Here is a 23,795-nt window from a genome sequence, read left to right on the forward strand (position 1 = left end):
GTGTCTGCTGCGAGGGGATGCAGAGGGGGGGGGCATCATCCCTCATTGTTCTCACTATTACTTCATTTATGTGAAAATACCGTCACTGGATGATGTTTTGAATATCAAGTACTCACCGCTGTACGTGATACGTGATCCATGATGCGTGTGAAGCGTGATGTGTTCTAACACGCGTGCTCAGCCATTCCTCCATGTGTTATTAACAAAGTTATCTGACTTATTCCTAATGTGTTTCGTCCCTGCATGCTTCAAAGTACAGCATTGTTCATTTGTACGTGATGATGAGTTCAGTGCAAACTGTTGAAAGTGCAGAAAGTGGGACATCGAGCTTAAGGTTGTGGTTTGCTGTGCACTCATTGGCACAAAGACAGTTCACATCCAGCGAAAACTGGCCTTGATGTTCACTGCTCCAGCTTGAAGCATCATTTCACCTGTTTTGGCCAGTTATAGTTTAGCATGAACCCATGAAGTACATTAAGCTGATATAAGGAGTTCAGCAGGAGCCCGTCCTCCTCTGCCCTCCACCACCACCTCGCACTGCCTGCCTTCGCCTGCAGGTGTCGCTGTCGAAGATTTACAATCAGAAGGAAGAGATCGAAATGTTTTGTATTTATTTATTTACCACCTAGTTATATTTTTAATTATAATTAGAGCAGGAGAAACCTCGCCTGTCTCAACGGACCAGCCTCCTCTGGTTTAGATATTCATTTATTAGAGGCCTCATAGCTGAGTGTCCCGCTCTCAGGGAGTGAAAATGGTGAAAACATTCGCTTCAGTTTATTTATTTTGCAGTGTTGCAACATCTTTTAAGGTAATTCCTTGACCTCCAATTAAAAAACATTTCATCTACTCTTTCCTTGATCTGTAGACAAACATTTCATTGAAATCAGTGAACAAGATAATGAAATATCCAAGTATTCAACAAACAGACATGCCCCCCTCTTTCAGAGATTAGAGGGGCTAGAAAACATACTCTGTATGGCCAAAAGTCAGTGGACACATATGAGCTTTTTGGACGTCCCATTCTAAAACCATGGCCTGTAATATGTCCCACCCCCTCCCCTGTAACAGCCACCACTCCTCTGTGAAGGCTTTCCACTCAGTTTTGTGTCTGCCTGTTTGTGAGGTCAGGCACTGCAGCTGGACGAGGCGGCCTGTCTCAAAGGTCAAAGGCTTTCAGTGGGGGTGAGGTCAGGACTCGAGTTCCTCCCCGTCCAACCTCGTCTTTGGTTTGGAACTCTGATGAGACGATGCAGATTTTTACCCGCCATGAGCTTCAGCACTCGTCCACAGTTTGGGAGTTTGCGTGAGTCAGAGGTGTTGTTGCTTCTTGGTACTTTCACTTCAACATAGTGTCACGTAGAGCTGACTGGGGAAGATCAAGGTTTCAGAAAACTCTGAAGCTGACTTGGCATGGCATCCTATGACAGCGCCATGTTTGTCTGAATGTTTGTCTGTAGAGATTTTGTGACCATGTGCTGGATTTTATGCACCGTTTAGAAACAGGTATGGCTGAAACACCTGAACTCAATCATTAGTAGAGGTGTCCACTTTCTTTGGCCATATAGTGTCTAATTTATTGAGTTAAAAAGCAAACACTGACATTCAAAAGCAGCAACAGCTTGCAGCTCAGTGTCCCAGATGCACGTTTGACCAGCCCGTGTGACTCTGCACATGGTGTTTCCGTGTCAGCAGCGGGAGCATCAAGGCGTGCTCCAGGCTGAAGAAGCCACAGAGAGAAAAGGGAGTGAGGAGCAGAGAGTGGAAGAAGGTGGAGGAGGTGTTTTATGGTGGCTCTGGGATGCTCTCCTGGGCGCTTCTCCAGAGGTAACAAAGACCGAGAGCCGCCGTGGAAAAACCTTTCATCCATTTTCTGTCTTTGTTAGTCCTTCTAGTCGCCTCTGTCCCCTCAGAGTTCCCTGTGACCCGAGGTCAGCCACACACTGAGGGTGGGAGGTGTTTAGCACACTGCCAGCCAAAAGGACTTTTAGAACAAATTACAGGAAAATGTTCTTTTAGACTGATAATACACTGAGACTGTATGACTGATCCCAACAATGCAGTTCACATTAAACGTATTAAGATCTATGTGAGTAAGATCCCACCTTTTTTGACCTGGGTCACTCTGCTCTCCACATCACTGCTGGCAATGAGTCCCTCACCCCCTGCTACCATCTACCTGCTTATATATGAGCTGGTTGTTGCTTCTAAGCCCCCCCGATCCTTACTACATCTCCTCAGTCTCCATAGTGTCCCTTCATGCTTCAGACTCCCTGCACGTCTGTGTGTTTGTTCCTCCTCTAGAGGGCAGTGTTGAACAGTGTTTGTGCTTCATGTGGCAGCACCACACATGACTGAATTCTGTCAGCTCGAGAAAAGTCATCAGCAGTGTTCTCTCTCTCAAACCTTTAACATTTTGCTGTGGTTGACTGTTTCATTGTCATTGTCGGTGTTAGGGAGCGACGGTCGTCCCAGGAGAGACCGAAGGTGCTGCTGGACGAAGCATCGAGCAGACACGGGAAGACACACAGGTAACTCAACTGTCAACACTGTCGACCAACGTCATTGGCTCCTGTTGATTAATGATTAATGCTCAGCTTGTTTTAAGTGGGATGAGTCTGTCCAAATCAATCAAAAGACCAAAACCAACAATGAATTGATCGTACTAACATGTATTCTCTGTGTATCCAAAGCCTCATATTTAATTTGAAAACTCATCTATGAGCCACAACGTGCACTCATTACCATGAACCGTTAGAAATTAACGCGTCAGAGTACTCGGATTACTTTTTTGTTGTAACGAGTAATTGAAATTCAAGTTATCACTCATTTTGTTCCATTTTCAATCTGTTCAAATTTATTGTTCTGTTCCCTTTGTCAAAACAATAAAAGGAAATCCCGACACATCTGCACTGTTTCTGTTTCTTTCCGACTTCTCCGGCTTAGCTGCGTACTAGTGAAAGCTTCCCAGTCCTGCGGTTGTGTGAGTGCACAGGTGTAGCTCAGCAGGTGAGACGGTGGAGACGACGGCCTTCGTGTCGTCGAGTTATTCCCATTATTTCTAATGTGTTGGCTGAAAGGGAAAAGAAATGCAAACTGTGCCTGGGTGATGAAAGTCTGAGCTGTGAAGAGCGTCTGGGAGCTGAGCACAGCTCCACCCGCTCAGGTACCTCCGTTTACTTTCACGTCCTTCAGGTATTTCAACTTGTTTAAAGTTGAATTGCAAACTCAGATGACATCACGCTGTATGACCTTGTTAGGCCGCGTGCAGTGAGTCCGGGGAGCCTCTTGATTGTATGTTTGCTTGTAATCCAACAGAGATGTTAATAAAGGTATTGCATCTGTTCTTCCTGTTGTTAGCCTGCAGGGTCACAGATTCTGGTCTGTGGACGAGGTTAATCAGTGACGGTGGAGTCGCAGCACTGCCATGAACACACGTCCTGTAGTTTACTGTCACTCAGTCGTACCTATGCTGTCCTGCTGCGGTGAAGACAAACCAAATCCATGTCTGTAAAAAGTCTGTAAAACCAGCACTGTGGACTTCTGTTTGTTCCAGCGTGAATCTGTTTAAGAAATGATTTTACCTTCTTCACAAAGGTCAGTGTGTGACCCTGTTTTAAAGATTCACGTCTTCAGTAGGAGTCAGCAGGTTTGGGCCTGAGTACCTGAGGAGAGGAAAGTCGGGTGATGCATTGTTGGTTTTTGTCTTTTCATTGCATTTGTTGACAGTAACATTTATGGAGTAAAACCAGCCTTATCACTTAACCAATCTGAATTAAAGGTTTTACTTGTTTGTTTTTCCTCAGCCAACTTTGGTATTTTTGGTAAATCCTTCAATAAGAATGAATAAATATTGAAAACTGCCAATAAGAGCCATTGATTTTGTATTTCAATACAGCAGCTAATACAAGAAACATAACAAAAAGATGTGAGTAACACTGTGTACTGTAATTCAGTAACGGAGTGCATCAGTAACTGTGTGAGTCCTTGTCCTGGTAACCCTGTAGACCAAGTGATCAGTGTATGTAACTGACTGACCTGACTGATCTTCTAACCCTGCTCATGTTTCTTTAGGATGTTCAGGCCACCACTGACACCACAGAAGCAAGTTCATCTGAAGCTTTATCAAAAGCGCCGGGCACAGTCAGAACTCAGTCACTGCCTGACCGCATGGTAAACACAGCCTCCACCGCAAAGGTCTCCAAATCCGACCCTGGAGCCCCGCAGAAATGTGTAGTCTCCTAGACCTAGAACTTCTCACTTCTTCTTGACCTGAGCGTTGAACTTCTAGCTTCTTGTAGAACCATGTGCTGAATAAAACCTTAGAAAACTAACTTCTTCTAGAAACCCTTGAGTTTTTCTAGAGCCAAACCTAGGGGCAGAGTTCTTCTACAGCTTACTGAAGATCACCCAAAGTCTTCAAGATCCAGCCATAGAACACAGGTCCTGTAGAAACAAGGCTTCCTCTAGAGCCTTCTTGATTCAATCTTAGACCTCCCTGTGTCTTCTGGAATCAAGGCTCCATGCAAAGTCTTTTAGAACAAGTCCCGGAAGTCCCAAATGATCCGAGACCAAAGTCCATGACCTCTTCTTCTGCACTCAGATCTAGAGCTTCATGTGGCTTGTAGAGGGAGCTGTAGAGTCCAGCTGCCACCAAACCACAGAACTCCTCACGTCTTCTAGAACCTAACGTAGAACTCCCGTTTCTGCTTACCAGAACCTGTGTTAGATCTTCCAACTTCTTGTAGATCCAACTGTAGAACTTCTTCTAGAATCCAGCTGTAATTTCAAGGCTTCCTGTGGGATCTTGTAGAAGACCTGGAACTTGCTTTTGACTTTTGCTACAACTAAACTCAGAACACCTTCTTCCAGAACTAAACGTAGAACACTTACTCTCCCAGAACCAAGTCTAGAGCACCGAGCCTAGACCTCCAGGTTCTTCCAGAGGTGTCTTACTCTCAACCCTCAGTGCATTTACATGGCAGAGATTTCCAGATGTTGTCCTCCAGCGGTTCAGAGCTGTGGACATTTTGTTTACATTGAATTCTTAATCAGTGTTTGTTGCATTCGGACAAATAAAACGGAGGACAGGACATCAGGTCAGACGTGTGCCAAAGATGGACTTTTCCAAGTTTATTTGTGTTTACATGAAGGACTACCATCCTCAGCTTAATTCTGCCGATTCATCGCCGCTGAGATGACTCGGCACATTATCTGAGACTCTGTGAGAGGTGGTTGTCGGGCTGGTGAGAGCAGACTGACGGTGTTCAGCCTGTGGGGTGGACGGGCTTTAAGCTCCTGCATGGACCTTAACTCTGACATGTTTTTATTAAAGGCACAAACAAAGTGTGCTCAGACGTGTTTTGTGAACCATGTTTTATAATGTATCATAGAGGGAATGGTGATTTAAAGTCTTTATTCTGGGCCTTTGGTTTGCTGTCTGAGCTCATCTGTTAGAATAAACTCCTGTTCGCTTGCTTTTATGCATCTGCTGTTTGTATTTCCATAAGAAAGAAATTAGGAATTAGCTTTTCTAAGATGACTGTCGGCCATGAAAATGCACTGGTTTGACATGATTACTGATTAACACGCGACTGTTGGCGGGTGAAAACCACGTATCTCCAAATTTACTTTAAGCCTACGATTGTACTCAGGTGATCAGAAGATGATCTTACCTGCTGGTGTGCAGCATTCAGCAGTTCATCAGTGTCACTTTAAGAGCAGTAAGAACACAACAATGTGCCATTTTGGAGATACAAGGTTTTCACCTGGGAGCAGCGTTACTGAGATGTCTTAAGTTACATGGCATGTGCTGTACTTGTACCTTGTTCCACTTTTGTCTTTCCATTCTGTCCACATATCCAAACCAGAGCACAAATACAAATAAACCCGTATCAGTGATCCACTCCTCCGTCTCTCTTTCTCTGTGTCAGGAGCTCATGAAGGGACAGAGGGGGCTTGCATGGAGGGGGGATGACCCAGAGGGGCTGAAGACACACACAGTACACACACAGAGCACACACACACCTGCAGGCTGCACAAAGGACTCACGCACACCTAGAGAGGAAGTGACAGACTTTACAGCTGTGAGGGCAGAGAGCAGTGAGGTGGACGGCGGTTTGCCAGCATCTGTCAAACCTCCTGTAGGAACAGCCGCCGCCGCACACGCACATCCTAAAGCCAGCGTAACGTCAGCAGAGCAAGCCGAGGCCTCGGAGCCTGCAGCCTCCCCCGCCTGCACACTCAGAGCGCGGCGCCGCAGCGACGCCGAGGGCCCGTGCCCTCAGCTGGTAAGCAAAACAAATATGACCCACACTCACTGCTCTGGTTCCAGCATGATCCACCGTCCTCCTAACAGCACATGAATGACTCACCGGTGGACTCAGTCACTACATAACATCTACCTGACGGTTGATTTTATGTTTGACCTGTAATACAACTTGCAGTTTGACGTGCAGCTCATCTGAGTTTACTCACTCAGCCCTGATGAATGCCGTGTTGGGTTCACCTGCATTTTTTACATTTTGCTTCTCTATTTGTGAAAGAGTCCATTTGTGAATTCATGCTCTCATTCTGTTCACTCAGACACACTTTGATATTGAACTTTGACTCTGATAGCAACATGTTGTGTTATCTTTATTGATGTTGTTTTGCAGCCCTGAATAGCTCAGAAGGGAAGGGCCAAATTACCTTCAGAGGTCTAAGCATTAGTATTCTTCTGTATTACTCATTTGAGGCGAACGTTCATCAGAAACAGTCTCCTCTGATGAGCAGAGGGCTCTGTACATTCACGTTAGACTGACGCGGCATCAAAGCCCTGTGAATGGTTGAGTCAAATGTTTCATTGAAAGCAGCTTTGTTGACTCTTGGTGTTCACCTCCTGCATCAAATCCTCAGGAGTCTCAGGCTACTTTATGCTCAAAGCTCAGCGATGAAAGGAAATCATTGGACTCTTTGTGAGTTTGAACTTGCTCCGTGCAAAATGCTCCTAATCCACTCTGAAAGGGAAGCGGGGGTCAAAAAAAGGCTAAAGAAGAGCAGAATAAAAGAGCACTAAAACCGCTGGATGACGTTCTGATTGGATAAAGATCGGGTGATTGACAGCTGCAGACAGTTTGAGGACGAAGTGTTCAGCGTTTGTGTTGCTGCTGACTCAGCTCCACCCCTGCAGCCTGAGGCCTGTTTTCTTCCTCTCTGGCTCGTCCATGATAAAGAGTCACTGTCACTGGAGCCCTGCCACCGCTCCAGGAAGTGGTTTCTGCCACAGGTGGGTGGAGCAGAGAGGGAGAGAAAGAGAGAGAGCCAGACAGAGGAAGGAGAGGGGAAGCGGTGGAGTGAGAGGGAGGATTATCTGTCATCGGTTAGATCAATATTAGAGCTGCAACCTGTTCAGGTGGAGCCAGCTTCAGCTCCGGTGTCACTGCAGCTCCCCTCCTCCACCTGTCTCCCCTCTGCCTGTCACCCTGCAGCACAGAGGTTCAGCCAGGTGTGTTGTGTTTGTGTCCCAGGCCCCGGAGGAGCCCCGGTCAGCTGGGTCCCCGCCTGGGCCCCGTCCCAGCGAAGGTGTCCTCCATGTGTGCCTGGAGAGGGCCGGCCAGCTGGAGATGTGGCTGCAGGAGGCCCAGAGGAGCCTGTTAGCCGCCGGGTCGTCGGCCACACAGGACAGCGTGGAGCAGCAGCTCCTCACCTGCCAGGTAAGCCCCGCCCATCAGTGAACAGGTCACTCCCAGGATTTTCAGCTCCAACGACGTCTAGACGTCTGCACGGTGTTTGAACTGGGTCACATGAGGCTGAGCAGTGAATGCTTTCACATGCTCTGTCGTTTCAGCAGCAGTTAAATGAACTTCAGCGTGAAGCAGGTTCAAACTGCAGGAACACAAAGTTTCACAGATTTACTTCAGCTTCAGCTCATGTTTGAGCTTTTTCAGTCTGACTTTTCTGCTTTTCTCCTGTTTATTTGTGGTATATTTGGACCAGCAGCCACGTTGTAAAGCTGACGGGGCTCTAAGTTCCAAGTCGTGACGAGAAAGTGATTCATGACTAAAGTTTGGCAGCAAATCTCTGAAAAACACCAAAGCAAAGGTTGGCTCCACTTTGAAACGTCTTGAAACTGGTTTTCGTTTTCTGGCGTCACTCATGGTGTAAGAGGTGAAACCGTCTGTGTGTGGAGGGGTCAGAGGTCGTCAGCAGGGAGCGTTCAGTCTGTCTGTCTGTCTGTCTGTCTGGCCTCCAGCAGCTGGACGCTACAGATCTGAGGTCAGTGGTCTGTTTGTGCAGTCACGGCTGTAACTCGAGCGTCACGTGAACGTTGCACCGACACTGGAAGATTCAAAAGTGTCATTCACTGAACGACCAATCAGAGCTCCCGCTGCCGCTCGGTGGGCTGGATTCTCATCTTTTTTTAAGTGGAGTTAACAATCACAACATGATCATGAAAATGTTTTATTTAGATACATTTATTAAAAAATGAGAAGTTAAAACGGAATAAATTTCATGATGTTATTGTTTATTTACTTTTCGGGCAGGATTTGAATTGAATTGATCATCATGAGTCAATGATTATTCCAGGTGTGCAGTCCAGAGTCCACAGGTGTCAGCAGACTTATTTACATCACAAACCACAAACAGACTGACGTCAGTGTGCTAAAGGATTGAAAGTCTAAACAGGCTTTAGTTAAACTTGTTTTATCAGTTAATTCTCACTGATTTTGATCATTAAAGACCGTAAATCAACTCTGAACTCTGGCCTTTAACACCGTCCGTTCACCTGCCGTCTGTTTCTTTCCTGTCAGACACTGTGCTCGTCGTGTATTTTCAGAATATCTTCAAAAGAAGAAGGTTTTAATTAAAATGTCAGCATTAATTCATAGTTTATGACCTCTGAAGTTTCCTTTAAAGCGTCCGACCGTCCGTTCAGACGAGGACAGCTGGAGGAGAGTGAGACTAACCCGTCACTAAACATTAACCCAGCGTGCTCACACCAACGCTCTTCAATGATAATAAACTTTATTTGTAGTGCGCCTTTCAGACAGGGATGAAGAATGAACTTAAAGAATAAATCCACTTGATAATGGGAATAAAAGTAAGATAGAATGAGGATGAAAATAAAAATACAGACACTTCAAAACGTAATGAAATCCAATCAAATATCTCTGGGTGACAGTCTGAATGTTAGTGTTTCATGTTTTTGGATCCCATGAAGGATCACGTGCTCTCAGGTTGAGGAAATTCTCTCAAACTGTGTTGATGAAACATCAGCATTTAATGAGATTATCTCATGTTAAATGTAAAATTTAGGTTGAAGTAACTCCAAACACTGTGCAGTCAGCCTGAATATTTCCCTCTGTCTTACATGATGGAATACGCACGCAGAGTACAAGTACCTCTAAGCAGTGTTTGAAGTTGGTGCACAGGTTAAATCCTGGTGTGAGACTTTAGTTTTGATGGTCGTGGATGTGCAGGATTCAGCGTGGGTTCATCATCACGTCCTCGCTGGAAGCTCCGGCCGCTGTTTTCCTCCCAGGATTCTCTCCTCGCTGACCTCAGAGTGCAACTCCAGCCTCCATTAACGTGTGCGTGTGCGTGCGTGCGTGTGTGTACAGGAGATGTTCCTGGAGATCGAGCAGAAGGTCAGCAGCCTGTCTGCACTCGGCCAGCAGCAGGAGGAACTGGGAACTGTGGGCTCCCAGCAGGAGGCGGCGGAGCTGCTTTCCTCCAAACTGGAGCTCCTGAAGGCCAAACTGGTGAGCTTCCAGCAGCTGCTGCAGGGCCGGCAGGGCGAGGAGAGGAGCGTCGCTCACGGAGAGGAGCAGGATCAGGTACAAACAGGATGAAACACGTCATCGGTCGGAATCAGCTGACCCTGCGCCGTCCAACAAAGTCACTGAAATCCTTAATCCAACTCTTTTTGTTTTGCTTTTTTTATCCAAACATTTTCAGTAAAAGTTTAAAAAGTAGTAAAAGCATGAAGAGCCGACACACCAAACACGTTCTCTCATCCTCAGCTCCTCTCTTGGTTTGACTCGTTTGACTTTGGTTCAGTTGTCGGTGTTAAAGCTGTTTGTGCTGCAGAGCAGACGATGAAAACGCGACAAAGCTGCTGCCTGATCGTCGTTAACACGTTTGCATACGAACCCTTTCAGGCTCTCGAGCCTCGTTCGTGGTTTCCCGCTCGCACAGAAGCAGGTCTGTTCAGTTTTGTGGTTGCAGGTGTGAAGCGGTGCGTCAGCCTGGCTCGGCCTCACAAATGTTTTATTGTTCTGATTGAACCAGGTCAAAACTTGAGGGCTGAGTGTTTGGCTTTCAAGATGACGAGTGGAGGCGGAAAGTCACAGCAAACAGGACGATTTCTTTGATTCCTCAATTTCCCCAAGAGCCGTAACGTCCAGCAGAAACTGGATCAAACTGCTTTTCACACTGATGATGAACCCTTTTGTTTTTCCTCTCTGTACCACTTCTCTACCTGTCTCTGCTCAGACGGCAGCACCTGAGCCGCGGCGCCCCCTGGAGTCCAAGCTGAGGCGCAGCAGCAGCGTTCAGGAGATCTTCTCCTCGCCCAGAAACAAGCTGCTGAGACAGAGCAGCCTGCAGCAGCAGAAGGTACTGACGCCTCAGGGAAGCTCCCTGGACCAGCGTGACACCCTGACCCTGAAACCCAGCCGGTGCTTTGGTTTGACTGATGTTCAGGTGGTTCGTCCAGGTTTCTCTGGAGTTCTTCACACAGATCCAAACAGGAAGCAGCGAGAACCCCCAACATCAGCTTCACGGCAGTTAGAGTCACAGCGAACCTGGAAGCTGCCGCAGAAGTGTGTGAAGCCATGTCGCTGTGTGTGTGTGTGTGTGTGTGTTTAACTGTGTGTTTGTGTGCGTTCTGTGTGTCTGCAGGAGCTGGAGCAGGAGCTGAGTGAGCAGAGAGGACTGACTCAGGCCATCGCCAGGCAGGGCAGCAGGGCCCGGCTCCACAGCCAGGACCCCGAGGACCCCGAGGACCAGGACCAGCTGTCGCCATGGTATCACTGCTCTATCGTACATGTGCTGATGTCACACAGAGGCTATGGGATGTATGTCTGTTCCATTTTATTTTCCCTTCATGGTAATAAATCTTTATTAACCATAGATTTTTGGGCTATTATTAACTCCAAATGCATAAATCAGCCTGAACTGTGAGTATTAGAGAATTAAGAAAATAAAGCAAAATATAAGAGGTTTAATTATCCTGGAAGTACAATTTATATTCACACAACGGTTTCATTATTTAATTCAGCACTTTGCAGAGAGACGTGGACAGAAGTTTGAAACAGCTCGGCCAATCAGAGGCAGCTGAAGTGTTAATTTTCAGCCTCTTCTCCCCCTGCAGGGCTCCTCCTGCTGAGGCTGATGTGGAGGAGGACGCTGCTCAGAAGAAGTGGGATCGCCTTCACACTCGACTGCTGGGTTTAGAGGAGAGCTGGCTGCTTCCTCCCTCTGAGGTAAGCCCTCCGAAGTGCTTGATTATCACTTTTCGAATACAAAAAGGAAAAATCGGTGTTCTCGCCGTGCTTGATTATCACCTTCTTTGAGCAGGAGGCACTTTGTTGTGTCTTTGGTGTTATGGGGACTCCTGCAGGGCTTGATGGAAGTCGCGTGGCTTCGGCTTCTGATGTCTCTCTCTCTCTCTCTCTCTCTCTCTCTGAAGGTGTCAGACTCATCTATGAGGCGTAGTGATGGAACAGCAGGACGTATGATTGGCACACAAACCCTGAAAGAGCTCCAAACCCACATCAGAGTCCTGAGAGAGCTGGGACACACGGCGGCAGAGCGCCTGAACCAGGTGCACGCCGCCGTCTTTATCATGTTTATCACAGAATACAGAATGTGTGCTGTGACATGTGACACCTGGGCAGGTGCAAGACCAGAGGTTCCCAACCTGCAGGTCACGACCCCTCAGTGGGCCATGAGATAAATCTAGAGAGTGTTTAACAAAACGCTGAGCTCATGTCGAGCGTCCTGTATGTCAACATGTAACTTACAGTCATGTGTAACAGACTGGGACGTTTTCAGTGTGAAAATCACACAGGGACACTTTCTGTCCTCCTGTGGGACAGGATCCTGATCTTAACTGATAGTTTGCATCGTCCAGCATCTCTGCAAATGTCATTATGAGTCAACTCCCAACTTGTATCATGATGGCATTCTTAGTTTCACCACCAGGTGTCGCCAAATCAACCAGAAGTGACATCTGGACGATAACTTCTGTTTAAATCCTGCGTTCGTCCTTAACTTCTGCCTTTAGCAGCTATAAGTTGGAGGAATGTGTCTGTCAGTGTTACTGCATGGTGTTGTTGTTAATAAGCTGACAAATGTCTCCGACCGCAGGACTCCTCCGTGGACGCCTCCCATCAGACGCTGGACGAGGGTTTGTTCCATGTGCTGTATGGAGCGTCCCTGTCCCTGTCCTCCATCAACAGCCTGCTGCAGTCGCCTGCTGGGATGACACACGATGAGGACGCACAGCTGAGGCTGCTGCAGCTGCAGGTGAGATGCCGCAACAAACACGAGCTCCTTCTGCTTTTCTGCTTCGATGGTGTTCGCAGGTTGTAGGCAGGAGGTGGAGGGAGGTTCAGGGACGTCGAAGGAGCTGCTGCTCGTCAGATGTCGACACTGAAGTCTTGCAAAACTTACAGCGTCTCCATCAGCTTCAGATGCACTTTCTATGTGGTGCTAGTTAGCATATGTTTGCATGCTAACATTAGCCTTTAGCCCAGCACACCACTGTGTCTACGCAGACCCTCAGTGTTGTTTGCAGTTTCTGACATTTTATCACCCAAACAAACTTTTCAGAGTCTGTCAGCAGAGCTCGCCTCGCTCGATGGCGAGCTGGCCTCTCAGGGGTCAAAGGTCGGCCGCGTCCTGGGGTCAGCACGTGGTCAGCGGTGCGTAGAAGACGTGTGTCGAGTCCTTCCTGTGGTCCAGGCCGCGCTGAGCGGCAGAGAGAAGCAGCTCAGAAAGCTGCAGGAGGCGAATGAAAAGCGACAGGTGAGATATCGTCAGGTCTGACTGACGGCACGAGTGGAGGCAAGAGCAAACCGATCGACCCTGAAACTCTTCAACGAGCTCATGTGTATGGTCCGTCCTTCCTCCTCAGTAACTCTCCCTCTTTACCAAGTGAAAACCTCACACCGACCTTATCTAACACATTTATAACCAGTAGAAACTTCTTAAAACGACAAAACCTTTTCCTGTTTGCTCAGAACAAAACTCCTGATGTTTGCATGTTTAAAGAGCTGCTCTTGTGTGTTTAACCAACAGATGCGTCTAAACGACTTGCATGCAGCCTTCACGTCTAACCAGGCGACTGTTCACCAAATAATTAACGAGTTCGGTGGAACGCTGGGCCCTAACGAGCGACTTCAGGTACTGTTTCCATGGAGATATTTCGCTTCACAAGCCCCTCAAAATCAGAGTGTTTTGAGTGAACTGCTGTTGATGTTATTTATAAGCAGAAGGTTTCACTTGGGTTCAGGTTGGAGGCTGCTCGATGAATACTGAACTGAGAGGGCAGACGTTCGTCTCACTGTCATTAAAGCAACCCAGACGAGTTATTTTAAGACGTCGTGAAGTTCGTCTTCATCAGCGTGAATGTGCTTGTTCTCCAGGCCGTGGTTCAGGCGCAGGAGTCTCTGCAGCAGCAGGTGGAGCAGGTGAGCTCCCTGCTGGAGGAGGCTGACCGACACCACCTGCCCGCCTCCCTCATCCATCGGGCCACACAGCTGCAGGTATGCTAACTGGTGCTTCTCGTGTCTGGATCAGGTGTTTGGAAACTTAACCGTGTTTTTAAAGGCTGCTTTGTTTGAGCACTCAGACATTTGGGAGGTTCAGCTCAGGTACCAGCAGCATGTTCACCTGTTGAATTCTCCCATCTCTTCTCTGTGCAGGGGGAGCTGGACGGAGCTCTGGGAGGTGTTCGCTCCCACTGTGAGGAGCTGAGGAGCAACGTGGAGCTGCAGCAGCAGTATGAGCGGCTGGTCCGCAGCCTGGAGGAGCTGCTCGCTCTGGGCTCTGAACGCCTCAGACAGCAGCCTGACGCAGAGCTCCGCAACAGAGCTGAGCTCCAGCAGCAGCTCAGCAGGCAAACGGTCAGAGACAGGAAGTACGGCTGAGCGCTGTGAATGAAAGCTTAAAGGCACAATCCTTAACATCACATGTCCTCTCTGTCATCAGAAGTTCTTCCAGTTCCTGGGTCATCATTCCAGGATCCTGCAGTTCCTGACCCAGAGAGTCCCAGAGAGCGCCCTCCAGAGGTGGGAGGGCGTGGTGACGGGCCTGCGGGGCGAGGTGGCCCGGCTGCAGCAGCAGGGGCTGGAGGGAGGGACCAGGATGCAGGAAACATTACAGGTAGAGCATCAATCCATGCAGTATCTGCTCGACCTCCAGAGTCACTCAGAATGAAATAAAGCCGTACAGGTTTGTTTTAGGTAGTTTTCATGGCAGAGGTGATGGATTCATGGTGCAGAGAGGATGAATCTAATGAGTCTGGCGAGCTTCTCTCTTCTGACTGTCTTCATTTGTCCGTCTGTCTCAGATGTGGTCGCAGTGGGAGGCGGACAGCGCCTGGTCAGACTCCCTGCTGAGAGGCATTGAGGCTTCATTTCCCAGGATGCACGAGGGGGTTGATTCTGAGGAGCAGATATCACAGACGCTCTCTGTCTACCAGGTGCTTTTTATGAACACGTGCTCTCTCTGACCGTCCCAGAGGCAGCGTCCAAACGACGCCGCTGCTCCATTCTGCTCATTTGGACGCTGCCTGCGCTCTCCGCGCTCTGCTTTGTGCTTGACACTCAAAACCTAATTAGCTCAATTAAATACAAGCGAATAGGTTGTTTTCTGCAGGAGCACATGATGTTCCTTGGCTCTGATGTGAGTTATTAGCCGAGCGCAGACCTCCAGCTAGAATTCATTTTGGTCCGTGTTCCGCGGTTCCTCTGCTGCGGGATTGGAAATGTGTCTCTTATTCATGTGAAATGGACTGTGAAGAAGAGCCGCTGAGGGATGAAGCTGCCATTCTGGGACATCTCAGACCCACATCAGCAGCCTCAACATTCATGTGCTTTATGCTCAGATAATATCCTGATACATTAGCATTTTCACGCTAATGTCGTCATATGTTAGCAGGTATAATGTGATAAAAGCGTAGTTTGACATTTTGACAGTTTGTCCGTCCACCCAGATGTGATTCATACCCACTCAGGGTGAGGACAAGCCTCCTGGAAGTTACTGCTCCGGCTGTTACATGCCAGGAAACAGTTAGAGCACTTCACTTGTGTTTGCTGAACACACAGACCTACAGTAAGAGTCTTGATGTAAACATCTTCCTCTCAGAAAGAAAGTGAAAACGCTATTTCCCAAAATGTCAAACTCACCTTTTAACATAATCCTAGCATGCTATGCTAATGGCTCCTGTCTGTCATACTGAATATGTACAAATACATGCTTTTTTTTTTTTTTGCATGCACGCCAGTTAGTCAAAACTTAGCTGGTAATATTAGCGAACTAACAGATTAGCACGTTAAGGTTAGCATTAAGTTCAAATATAAAAATGGAAAGTCTGAATCTTTGTAAACTGGGTGCGTTTGGACGCTTTGGGAACGTTTCTGTGTCGTGATTTTTCTGCCGTGAGGTTAAAACATCCCTGTTTGTCAGCCTAAGTGTTAAAAAGTTTGGTGTTTCCGACAGGAGCTTCTTAGCGTTCTGCAGGCGAATAAGGCGCGGTTCAGCCGGACGCTGGAGGCGGGCCTTTGGCTGCAGGGGGCGGGATTTAGAGGAGCAGGTGTGTCCACCTGCAAAGTGGAGGCCCGCTGGAGAACCCTGAACAGGAAGGTGGAGCACGAACGCATTCATGTAGACAGGAAGTGGAAGCTGAGGAGCAGGTGAGACAACTTTCCCGCTGCAGAGGTACGACTGAAACAAGACTTTTAGAGAGATTGTTTGTAATATGATATTTTTTTAACGATAACATGCAACAAGAGTGTTAAAGTCTGAAAAAGTCAGTTTACATGATGAGATTCTCTTCAGATGAAAGTCACCGAGACGACACTGTTCTGGTAGATTTGTTGATCAGATTTTGTTATTTTCCACCAATTATCAGGTTTTTTCGAGACTCGGCTGTCCTGGCTGACTGGATGGGCGGGGCCAGAGAGATGATTGACAAGTGGGGGCAGCTCACTGTCTCAACCAATGAGGAGACGGATGTTAAACAGAGGCGGGAACACTTCCTCCAGTCTGTGGTGAGTCGGAGTTGAGAAACAGGAAATAATATAAAAATAACCTGCATGAACACATTTAAATGTGAATTTTAGTTAAACGATTACTAACTTTTCCCTTCATAAATAGGTTTTTTTAAATTTATTTATTGCTTTTTCTTTTTTTTTTGCAACTCTCTCCACCGACTGTGTCATTGTCACTTTTGTGATTGTGGTCGTTTCTGTTTCAGGCCTTGACCAAAGACTTGGAGGCCAAATCTGGACTGAAGGTGTCTGTCATTTCCGCTGGGTCTCAGCTGGAGCAGCTGAGGGAGGCTGACGGAGACGCAGACAGAAATCCAGAGGACGGAGAGGCTTCACTGTCTCAGGCCTCGGATCCAGATCTCTGCTCCGTCCAGTCCCGGCTCAGACAGATCGAGCTGGACTGGTCCGGTCTGCTGGACCGTGTTCCTGCCGTCCAACAAGCTCTGCACAAGGTCAGACGACCCCCCGGATCAGATGATGACCTTCCCGTCGGCTGCAGCTGTGTTTCGTGTTAATGCTAAGTGTGCTAAAGTGGTAAAAACCATCAACATCCTGTCCTGGTTCCTACGCTGGCCTTCGATAACAGAGGAATCGGAGGTTTTTGTCCTCAGTCGGTCTCTAAATGTCAGAATCTTTGGCGGAGTCCGCCTCTCTCGCAGCAGTTTGGTATTTGTGAAGCCACACCACAGTCCTCCTGTCACCAATTAGTTTTAAACATCCCCACTGTGCAGCACAAAGCCATCCTGAGGACTCTTCTCGCTCTTATTGGTGTGAAATCATTCTCCCCTCCGTCCGTCCGTCCGTCCATCTGTCTGTCTGCGCCAGTCTCTCCTCTTCTTCTGCCTTTCTGTCCCATCTCTCTAACCTCCTCTCCCTCTTCTTCATTCCCTCTCGTCTCCTCTTCCTGCTGTTCTTATTATTTTCTGCCCCTCTCTTTCCTCCTCCTCCTCCTCTTCGCCTCAGTTTCCATCTTCTCTTCTGATTCATACTCTTTTCTTCCCCCTCCCTCTGCTTCTCATGCTCTCTCTCTCGTCTCCTTTTCAAGTTCAGATTCAGTTTTAAAGCTCATGTCACATAAATGCATCTCTTAGATCTTTCACAAATGAACAAATGAAGACCACAAAAATCACATATTCAGTGTTTCTCCTGTTAAAATGAAATATCTTAAGCTTTAATCAACATGTGGAGTCATGACAAACATCTGATATTTGCCTCATTCACAGCCTCATAACTGTATTTAAAGTCTCACATCCCTCCTGAGGCTTTCAGGCTCATTCTGCATCAGCTGGATCTCCGATTGGCTCGTTTGAGGAGCTAGAAAAGTTCTTATTTTACATTTTCTTGAAGGTCAGAGGGCCGAAACACTGAACAGTTAGTGTGTGGGAGTAAGCTGGTTTTTAACCATGTCTCCGCAGGGATGGATGGAGTCTTTGACCCAGCAGGAGGCGCTGCTGGAACTGCAGGTCTGGCTGGGAGCTGCCGAGTCCCAGCTGGAGGAGCATCGCAGCAGGATGGAGCAAAGCAGCTCCACCAACACGGATCTGAGTCGGCTCCTGAAATACTGCAAGGTAGAAAAGATGGACGGCTCCGGATATAAACGAACTCTTTCCTGGTTTTTGGTGCATCAGCTGAAGTTCTGGACTGAAGAGTCCTGAAGTCTGTGTTCTTGTTTGTCCGGCTGAACGACTCTCTCCATCATGACATTTTTCTCAGGAGTGTCAGACGGAGATGTCGGCCCACGAGGCCACACTGGACCACGTGAACCAGCCGTTGCACACGTGCAGTGCTGAGGACGTCCAGAGGAGGCGCTACGAGCACAACCAGTTTGCAGAGGAGCAGAGTCGCCTCAACCATCAGTGGCTCGGTCTGAAGGAAAGCCTTAACTCTCAGGTCAGAAAACAAAGATCAAGCTGTGGATTTGGATTTGTGTGGAACAGACATGTAGTCTTTATGTGGTGTTGTTGTGTGTGTGCTCAGATCCAGGAGGTGGAGCAGGAGCTGAGGAGCAGAGTGGAGCGGGAGGCCCGACTGCAGCGGATCAGCAGCTGGATCGCAGATCAGAGCCTCTGGATGGACTCAGCTCGGACACCCTGCAGCCGGACGGAGCTGCAGAGGAGCGTCAACGCCTCCCAGGTCAGAGGTCACGCCTGCACATCTGTACGAACCCTCAGAACAGCTGGAACAAACACGCATTTTCAGGTTTAATGCTTCAGTCGTGAAGTCGTCTGCACAGAAACACAAAAAGCTGTTTTGTCTGTGTGTGTCAGGACCTCGAGGAGAAGATCAGGCAGAAGTCTGCAGCTCTTCAGGAGCTGAAGGACAAACATGAGGACGGAGGAGAAAACCGTGATTTCGTCTCTCAGACAGAGAAATCCATCCAGGCCTGTGCAGCTCTCACACGACAGGTGAGCGACGCCAAGGAAATGTCCAAGTGATGCGTCTGATCAATGTCCAGCTTTAACTTTAATCGTCCCGTCTGTCCGTCCACAGGGTGAGTCGGTGAAGCAGAGGCTGGTGGAGGTCCAGCAGCTGTGGGACTGTGTGGACAAGCGCCTGAAGGAGAGGACGCTGAAGACAGTGAGAACGTCTCAGGCTCTTGATCATCACAGCGGCCCTCCGATCTGCCTGCAGGCCCACAGAGACCTCCATGAGACGCTGCAGGTGGGACTGACGCGCCTCGTCTTCGCTTTGTCCAGCGTGCTTCATGTCCTTGTTTGTTCACTGACGCTGTTTGTCCTGTTGGAAGCAGCGTCTTCACGAGGAGACAGGAGCTTCAGAGGCAGAGTGGGACGACCTGAGTCACAGCGTGTCCTCCCTCAGAGACGCCCTCAGTCCTGCTGCTGGCGTCCTCCTCGCCGAGCGGCTGGACAGAGAGAGAGACAGGTGAGACAGCCACACACACACACACACACACACACACACACACACACACACACACAGAGTCATAACCATCCTCCTGTCCTCCAGCTGGACTGCGGTGTCCTCAGTGTTGGACCAGCGGCTCCAGAGGAGTGGCGGCGTCCTGCAGGTCTGGGAGGTCTACGCCCGGCTGGCTGCGTCTTTGTCCCAGCGGCTGCAGACGCTGCAGAGCGACATCGAGTCGGCGCTGAGCGGAGCGCCAACAGACGATGACACGGCGAAGCAGGTCGCCGTCAAGGTCCAGAGAGTTCAGGTGAGAGAGTTCAAAACAGGAAGGAAAAATGGACTTTCCTTGTCCTGCCGTCCCGATGTCCATCTGTCTGTCTTAACTTTAACTTTTTTCTGTCACTTATTCCGCGTTTTGGAGAATGAAGCGCTCCTTTTTCTGAAGCCTTTTTCGGTGATTTTAATGGCACCTGTACGTTTGCAAAGTTCACTTCAAAACGTTCGACTCATTCTAATTGCTGCCTTGTTGCTGCTTTATTTCTGGTCTCTGAACAGATTGTTGGTTTGGCATCCAGGTTTTTGATTTCTACTGCTTCAGCTGGCAGAGACTGTATAAATAGCCATAGAAGCATGCTAATCCTCTTACTTCTTCACCTGTTTGTCCCTCTGCTCCAGAGTCTCCTGCAGAGGACAGACACTTTGCAGTCCGACCTGGAGGGGGTGCTGGAGGCCTCCAAGGACTTGATTGGCCACCTGGAACCTTCAGCTGCCGGTCTGGTCCAATCAGAGAGCCGGTTGTTGTCACGCGGCGTCCAGCAGCTCGGCCGGTCGCTGACAGGGAAGCTGGGTCAGCTGCAGGTACGACTTCATGAATGAATGAGTCTGTGTGTGGGACTCAGCCTGGACCGGTTCTGTCCAGGCTGACTTAGAGACCCGCACACACAGTGATGACAGATTTGACTGGAGGACAATGTTTGACATGAGCTGTCAGGTGAACAGGCTGAGCTGCTCCAACAGCTGAATGATTGAGTGAAGTTCACACTCAGTGATGTCGTGTGCTGCACTTTGTTTTGCTCTGTAACCATTTACAGTGTTTCAGTGAGCGTCTAAGCTCCATTTCATAGGTTTTTATGCTCTAGGACATATTTTAGGACACACTCTGTGATTCAGCATGTTGTCAGAGTGCTGCATCGCTTGCCTGTTTGTTTCCTAACCTGCGACCTCAGCGCACTGCCACAGTGACCTATAATCGGCAGGGATGGCTGTGTGCCATATGTCATGTTTGCGTGTAGGAGGAGCTCAAGCAGCTGCAGGAGTTCGGAAACGTCCTGGAGTCACTGGAGAGAAACCTGGAGCTCTGGCAGGAGCGTCTGCAGAATGAGGCCCGGACAGCAGAGCAGGTGAGGCGCTTTATGAATGACGGTCGAGTTTTCTTCCACATTAATCCAATCAACAAGACTTTCACGCTGAAACCAAGATGTTTTTGTGTTGATGTTGTAGCTGGAAAAGTTTTTTGTTGGAGAAGAAAAGAGCAGTTTGTAAAAAGTGATTCTTTGAGCGACAGCAGTGTCTCATTCTGTCTTGTATCAAGATAAAATCTTCTTCAAAACAATCTCATCACAAAGTCCATTTTGTAGCTGTTCTGGAGCTTTTGATCACATCACAGGTTGAAATAATGACATCCAGCTGATATTTAAGACGTGTTAATTGGAGATGTTCTGCAGAGTGAATGTTAAATTTTGAGAGGAGAAATTACAGAACAAAGAGTCGAGAAATTAAAAGAATGAGAGAAGTCAAAGCAGCAGGGACTAAATGTGGCCAGGAGAACACGGATCATGCGTGTAGCGTGTCCTGTTCGGGTCCTCTGTGATGTCATGTGTGGGAGTCCAGACTGTTGTGATCCCTCGTGATCTGAGACGCCACCATATGTTTGCAGTCTGGCCTCCTCGAGCTGAGCGGCCTGTCTGCTGACCTGGATGTGCTGAATGAGCTGAGCTGCAGCCTGACGCTGGGTGACGCTGCAGCACGCCGCCTGCAACGCCTCAACCGCTGCTGGGCCGCCGCCGCCGCCAGAGCCGAGGAGGCCTGCAGGTCAGGAGACCTGCACATGAACACATGAACACATGAAGCAGTGGGCTGAGAAAGTTCATTACACTGATACTCTGAGCTCCATAAACTGCTGCTTTTTTTATGTATTTCTCTTTAAATTTGATTATTTGCACCAAAAATAATAAGAAAATTTATTACAAACACTAAGAAATGTTTTAATAGAAAAAAATGCTGTTTAAATGCAGAAAACAAACATTATAAAACAATCATTTTTGCACATTTTATGCCAAACGAGGAACCACTGAGCCTCCTGTTATTGTATATTGTACAATATGTATGTTTTGTTTGCGGCTTGCAGCGAGCTGCAGACGGAGGCGCTGAGGCAGCAGAGCTTCGAGCAGAAGTGTGAGAGCTGGATGTCTTTCCTGCAGAGGATGGAGGACAGTCTGGCGGTAGACGTGGCTGGCTCTTACGTCGGCCTCAGACAGCAGCTCTGCACACACAAGGTATGAAACATGGCGAACACGCTCGCCGGCACGCTTGACAAACGCACAGAGTGTAACCTGACCTCCTGCTGTTTCAGCGGTTTCAGGCTGAGCTGTCCATCGGCCATCAGATCCTTCATTCGGTCATCACTGAGGCTCTCCACCTGCTGCAGAGAGGAGAGGTGGAGGACAGGTGAGGAGAATTTCGCACAGATTTTCATATGATGGTGATCTTCTGAGTTTTAATCTAGTGGTGCTGCAGATCAGAATATCGACAACGTCGCAGAAACAAATGGCCAAACTCCTCCCAGCCTCAGCTGCTAATATGCTAAAACGTTAGCGTGTGAACACGTCTCATCTTAAAGGTCATTTTTATGAATGTCTCCAGGAGTGACTTCATCCTGAAGCTGGCCCAGCTCAGGGAGCAGTGGCAGGGGGCGGTGCAGCGGGCGGACCAGCGGCGCTCCCTGGTGGAGGGGCTGGTGAAGCACTGGCACCTGTACAACCGCAGCCTGACGAAGCTGCAGAGGTTCCTGTCGGACACGCAGACCCTGCTTCCCCCCGCCGGGCCAGCCCGCGGCAGCCTGCAGCATCTACGGCGCTCCCTCCAGGACCTCCAGGTGAGGCGGGAATCAGGGAATTTAGAGTCAGTACAAGAACAAGACAAGAAATGAGGGGATTTCCTGATGCTTTTCATTAAAGAAATCATGATGAGGTCACGTTACAGGAACATAAAAACTGGCTAAGTGACAAAGCCTCATGACATTAGATGATCGTGTTAAAAACATCGACCACCATCAAGGACAGAATAATACTTAATGTAAAAAAGCAGAAATCCCTGAACGAGATGACAGCATCAGGCCGTGTTTACCATTTATTTCCACCTTTAATGCAATTAATGTGCGAGACCTCCCTCTAAATGATGGTTTCACACAGTTGATGGTCTGCAAATTGGTTCATTTCCATCAAAAGACAGACAGGAGAGATGAGGAAGAGTCTGCAGCCTGACTCTTTTCGAGCCTTTGATTGATCTGAGTTGATTGTGAGTGGAGGCAGTAAACAGCTGCTCCTCTCTGCTGATCTGTCTCAGTGTCTCTGCTCCTCCGTCCTCAGCACACAGAGCTGCTCTTCCAGAGGTATCAGTGCAGTTTCATCCACACGCTGGAGGTCGGCCGGCAGCTCTTCTCCATGGGGGACGAGGAGACCCAGACTCAGCTGCAGATGAACCTGGGGACCCTGCAGGAGGAGTGGGACAACCTGCACAGCCTGCTGGGCCGGAGGATGGACCTCACCGAGGACATCGTCAAGGTAAGCAGTGTCTGAGGTGATGCGTTCAGGAACATCTTGGTGGTGTTTTTCACTGTAAGACAGTTTTCCGCTCAGTTTGCTCAAATGTTGGATGTCGTCTGAAGCTTCTGTGACTTGGATTTGTTTTGCTGCCGTTGTTTTTCTTGACTGCCTGAGTTGGTCTCACTGGTCAATGAGGCTCGATGTGTCTGGAAGGTCCTGGTCTTGGACTTGGAACCAAAGTTTAAAGGTCCAATCTGTAGAATGTAGGGGGATCTGTTGTTGATAATATTCATCCTTGTGTTTTCATTAATGTATAATCACCTTAAAATGAGCTCCTGTAGCTTCAGAGGGAGCTGAATCCTCCACACTGGACCTTTAATGGTCTGCTGTTAAGGCAGAAAACAGCAAGAAATGTTCACGTTCTGTGGTTTCATGTTCACAAATATGAAGTCTTGCTGCTTTTCTTTGTTTTATGTCGTTGTAAATGTAATGTTTGTGAGTGTCGTGTTGTGTCAGACTCCCCTGAGTCTAATGAAATGAGGCAGCGGGGTTTTAGACAGAATCTGAGTCAGAACCTTTCGTGCAGCAGCTTCATGGTTTTTTGTGCCTTGAATCCGCTGCAGAGTTTTTGTTCGTTCAGCCTGGACGGACGCCTGTCTGACTGGAGTTCTGGGTCCTCCGTCTTCCATCTGCCCTGTTGCCTCTGACGGTTTCTGTTTGCCTGAGAGCAGCTGAGTTAATCCAATCTGCTCTAATTAACGGCAGCGGACATGTTTAGGAAGTCAAAGACAAACGAGTGGAACGACTCTCTGATCAAAGCCAATCAGCTGCATTGATCTGTGTG

At 48.4% G+C, this 23,795-nt stretch overlaps 1 protein-coding gene across 1 annotated transcript in view; it reads left to right on the forward strand.

Moving 5' to 3' along the window:
* Positions 1-23,795, forward strand: part of syne2b (spectrin repeat containing, nuclear envelope 2b) — a 106,596-nt gene that overhangs the window by 55,703 nt on the left and 27,098 nt on the right. Inside the window, exons 69-102 of the mRNA XM_076749029.1 lie at positions 1,693-1,827; positions 2,457-2,531; positions 4,075-4,233; positions 7,509-7,694; positions 9,603-9,818; positions 10,477-10,599; positions 10,885-11,009; positions 11,357-11,468; positions 11,675-11,809; positions 12,355-12,513; positions 12,820-13,014; positions 13,288-13,392; positions 13,635-13,670; positions 13,914-14,114; positions 14,200-14,373; positions 14,561-14,692; positions 15,712-15,905; positions 16,124-16,262; positions 16,469-16,714; positions 17,678-17,830; positions 17,976-18,152; positions 18,240-18,395; positions 18,530-18,667; positions 18,753-18,923; positions 19,012-19,145; positions 19,230-19,434; positions 19,803-19,974; positions 20,027-20,118; positions 20,420-20,527; positions 21,064-21,218; positions 21,535-21,682; positions 21,760-21,854; positions 22,050-22,281; positions 22,775-22,969. Of these exons, the coding sequence (XP_076605144.1) occupies positions 1,693-1,827; positions 2,457-2,531; positions 4,075-4,233; positions 7,509-7,694; positions 9,603-9,818; positions 10,477-10,599; positions 10,885-11,009; positions 11,357-11,468; positions 11,675-11,809; positions 12,355-12,513; positions 12,820-13,014; positions 13,288-13,392; positions 13,635-13,670; positions 13,914-14,114; positions 14,200-14,373; positions 14,561-14,692; positions 15,712-15,905; positions 16,124-16,262; positions 16,469-16,714; positions 17,678-17,830; positions 17,976-18,152; positions 18,240-18,395; positions 18,530-18,667; positions 18,753-18,923; positions 19,012-19,145; positions 19,230-19,434; positions 19,803-19,974; positions 20,027-20,118; positions 20,420-20,527; positions 21,064-21,218; positions 21,535-21,682; positions 21,760-21,854; positions 22,050-22,281; positions 22,775-22,969 (5,178 nt within the window). The remainder of the gene's footprint in view (positions 1-1,692; positions 1,828-2,456; positions 2,532-4,074; positions 4,234-7,508; positions 7,695-9,602; positions 9,819-10,476; positions 10,600-10,884; positions 11,010-11,356; positions 11,469-11,674; positions 11,810-12,354; positions 12,514-12,819; positions 13,015-13,287; positions 13,393-13,634; positions 13,671-13,913; positions 14,115-14,199; positions 14,374-14,560; positions 14,693-15,711; positions 15,906-16,123; positions 16,263-16,468; positions 16,715-17,677; positions 17,831-17,975; positions 18,153-18,239; positions 18,396-18,529; positions 18,668-18,752; positions 18,924-19,011; positions 19,146-19,229; positions 19,435-19,802; positions 19,975-20,026; positions 20,119-20,419; positions 20,528-21,063; positions 21,219-21,534; positions 21,683-21,759; positions 21,855-22,049; positions 22,282-22,774; positions 22,970-23,795) is intronic.

This window comes from Chaetodon auriga, chromosome 14 (assembly GCF_051107435.1).
Source record: "Chaetodon auriga isolate fChaAug3 chromosome 14, fChaAug3.hap1, whole genome shotgun sequence".
Taxonomy (NCBI): domain Eukaryota; kingdom Metazoa; phylum Chordata; class Actinopteri; order Chaetodontiformes; family Chaetodontidae; genus Chaetodon; species Chaetodon auriga.